We start from the raw sequence: 3,498 nt of genomic DNA, 5'->3' as shown, positions 1-3,498 counted from the left end.
AGAGAGAGAGAGTAACCCATGTTGTGGTGTGTGTTTGGACCCCAGGAGCGAGGGGGGATTCTGGCCCAGATCCACAACCAGAAGGTTCAGGACATCCTTACATTTTACCTCAGCCAGCTGGAGACCAGCAACGAGGTCACAGACTTCGACTTTGAGACACGCAACTTCTGGATCGGTACGTCACTTTCACTGTCCTTCTCTACGTACAGCCAAATAGCTTTGACAGGCTGACTTTGGGATTTGTCAAGGTGAGATAAGGATAAGCGTCCTGTAAGGCTGTGTGTATTGTGTCCAGGGCTGACATATAAACCGCCGAAGGACTCTTTCCGCTGGGACTCAGGAGAAATCCCCACATACAGCAGCTTCGCATTTGGACAGCCTGACAACCAGGGGTAAGAGAGTCATAACTTTTGACAACTTAATGATAATAGTAACAACAATTAGAACTTTGTATTATCATGGCCTCTTGTTCAATGGATAATCATAAAATAATATTATTGTAGTCAGAATCTACAGTAAGCAGGTGGAATGAGGCACTGCAGATTCGACTCCACTATATTTTTTACTGGAATGAACATATTGATACCATCATGGTTATTCTATACTGTGTGGAACACAGGTATAGTCTCACGTAGTCTAACATTATCACCTCACACTCTGTGTCAGGAGGAGAGAAGCCTGGGCCCATGCCTACAAAGCATCTCAGAGTAGGAGTGCTGATTTAGGATCAGTTTTTCCATTTAGATATGAATGAATATGATTATATGGACAGATCCTAGATCAGCACACCTTATCTGAGATGCTTTGTTGATACGGGCCCTGGACATTGAGGCTACTGTGTTTGAAAGCAGAACTGTCATTTTCTGTCTGACCACCAGATGTCTCTGTGTTCCCTCTCTCCATCTCACTTTTCCTCCCTCTCTCCTCTCTCGTTTCTCTCTCCCTGCAGCTTTGGGAACTGTGTGGAGCTGCAGGCATCCAGCGCCTTTAACTGGAATGACCAGCGCTGTAAAACACGCAACCGATACATCTGCCAGTACGGTGAGAGAACACAACTCTATGAGAGACAGAGGTGAAAAGAGAGGGAGGGAGAGAGAGGTGGAGAGAAACAGAGAGATGCTGAGATATTCTAATCAAGGAAATCTGTCCTCACACTGCATCCAGACTCATTACAATTAGATGTAGCATTCACTGATATATCTTAAAACTCTCTAAACCTGCAGGTGGTTTAAAACACCTGTTGGACATTGACATCACCATGACAACATATTAAGAGAGACTGACAGCAGCTCGTAAAAAATCCTGACAGACAGAGCGGAGTTCAAACACTATCGGTAGAAGTTACCAGTACACACAAATCTAGGATCAGCTTACTATCCCCAAATTCTGACCTTAGATCAGCATGCAAGGGAAAGACATCAGGACCCTAAATCTTTACCTGGTCTCTCTTGCTGAGGAATGGAGTCAAAGTGAGTGTTCGGTATAAAACCCAAGCAGAGAACACATAAACACATCACAGCTCTAACTCCTGATCTGGGTGCAGTGTTTACCGTCTGTGTTTATGAGGGAGAGGCTGTGTGACACGACCCACACATTTTAATGATACACTCAGCTGGAATCAATGGCACTCAGGGCTCCTCATAAAGAGCCTTCTAGAGATCGATATACGTCAGGCCTACAATGGAACCAAACACACACACACATTTCTCCCCTCTATAATTCACCAGTGTGATGGAGTCAGAATTGGAGGGTGGTATTGTTTGTTTTGTTTTGGTTAATTGTGTGTGTTCTAGGCAGGTGGCGAGCTCTGCAATCTCATATTGATCATCCAGGGCCGTCCTAATCCAGTCAGTGTTGCTGGACATTTTTAACAGCTCACCGTTTAAAAGCTCTTAATCTTGATGGAAAACCATCGGCTTCTTAGAGCGAGAGGCCTTTGTGTAGAGAAGGATCAGTAAAGAGGATTGGAGAGGTGTGTGTGTGTGTGTGTGTGTGTGTGTGTGTGTGTGTGTGTGTGTGTGTGTGTGTGTGTGTGGGTGGGTGGGTGGGTGGGTGGGTGGGTGGGTGGGTGGGTGGAATGGACCTGACCAGAGCTCAAAGTGGAGTGGTAAGGCTAGTGAAAACAGAACACATGAGAACACAGCTGGACTAGAGGGGAGCATGTTTTACTCAAGCACTCTAACTAAAACAAAAGATTAATTGGAGCAACAAAGAGTGAAATGAATGGATTTGACTGTGATTAATAGCTCCCCTACACACACACACACACACTCTCTCCCTCTATCTCGTACCCCCCTGAAGGTATAATTGTAAAGCTGCATTGATGTGTTCTGTTAATTGGCAATAAAATGATAAGCTGAAAGCACAGGGAGCCTGAGGGGTCCACACAATTACCCAGATACAGTGTGTGTGTGTGTGTGTGTGTGTGTGTGTGTGTGTGTGTGTGTGTGTGTGTGTGTGTGTGTGTGTGTGTGTGTGTGTGTGTGTGTGTGTGTGTGTGTGTGTGTGTGTGTACATCCACAGCTCCAGAGCACATTGCCCTGTGGGAGGTTGGCCGGAGATGAATTCGGCACTCGAGGGTGGAGAGCACAGCATTGAAGGGGTTGGGGAGGTGGGTCGTTTGGGCTGTTCGTTGGACCCGGTCTGGGTGTGTGTCAAGCAGAAGCTGCTCTTATTGGTCTTATTTCATCCAGTATTTTTCACTCCAACCCTTGTTGCACATATCCCCTGTTGCCGGTCAGGACTGGGCCTGTCTAACCAGTGCAGGAAAAAAGCACACAATGGGAGAACTTCCAAAGCAACATAGAGTTTGAGCTCAACTGTAAATGGTCCATGGCAGCACAAATCTGTGTTTTGTACTATACTGTTTTTTGTATTGCATATTCTTTTCACAGAGCTAAATTATGATTCATTTGTGATGTTTGCCATATCTGCCTCCCTGCATTGTCAGTTGGAATGTACAATTCTCCCCAATGCACTGAATGTACAGTGCCATGACAACCACTATTTTTGCTTTCTCAGTCATCCAGTAAGTGAATTAAAACGGTTTGCTACAATGTGCTGTGGGGTATTTTTCCAGACTGGGTAATTCTATTGGTCTCTGTGTTTGTGAGTGTGTGTGTGGTCTTTAGTGGAACGTTTGTGTTCTAGTATGTGAGTGTTTGTTTGGAATAGTTTGTGAACGTGGCACTGTGTGTCTTTCTACACTAGTTTGGGAAGAGGCCAGTTTTACTCCTGTGTGTTGGGAGCATCTCTGAGGTCTCTGAGGTGACATCACAGACAGTGTCCAGGAATCCCTATGGACCAGGGATGAGTGTGTTCAGCTGTTTGTCAGGCAGCGTTAGGAGGGGAGAGAGGTATGAGGGTGGGAGGATGAGGGGAGGAGTCGGCTGCAGAGAGAGGGATTAAACCAACCTGCAGTGCTGCAGTGGAATCATGCAAATGAACAAAGCAGGAAGAAGGTCACCAGGTTGAACAGGTGGGCAGTGGAGGAGGAAG

The 3,498-nt window shown here is 45.9% G+C and overlaps 1 protein-coding gene across 1 annotated transcript in view; it reads left to right on the top strand.

Annotated features, from left to right (window-relative positions):
* LOC129834485 (C-type lectin domain family 18 member A-like) overlaps window positions 1-3,056 on the top strand; it is a gene marked incomplete in the record, with an annotated part of 34,214 nt that extends 31,158 nt beyond the window's left edge. Inside the window, 4 exon segments of the mRNA XM_055899524.1 lie at window positions 46-175; window positions 296-392; window positions 950-1,041; window positions 2,524-3,056. Coding sequence (XP_055755499.1) covers window positions 46-175; window positions 296-392; window positions 950-1,041; window positions 2,524-2,564 — 360 coding nt within the window.
* Between the last annotated feature and the right edge of the window lie 442 nt (window positions 3,057-3,498).

The sequence above is a fragment of the Salvelinus fontinalis genome, chromosome 35 (assembly GCF_029448725.1).
Source record: "Salvelinus fontinalis isolate EN_2023a chromosome 35, ASM2944872v1, whole genome shotgun sequence".
Lineage (NCBI taxonomy): Eukaryota > Metazoa > Chordata > Actinopteri > Salmoniformes > Salmonidae > Salvelinus > Salvelinus fontinalis.
The sequence above is the reverse complement of the archived record's forward strand: the minus strand, read 5'-3'. Positions and strand labels throughout refer to the sequence as shown.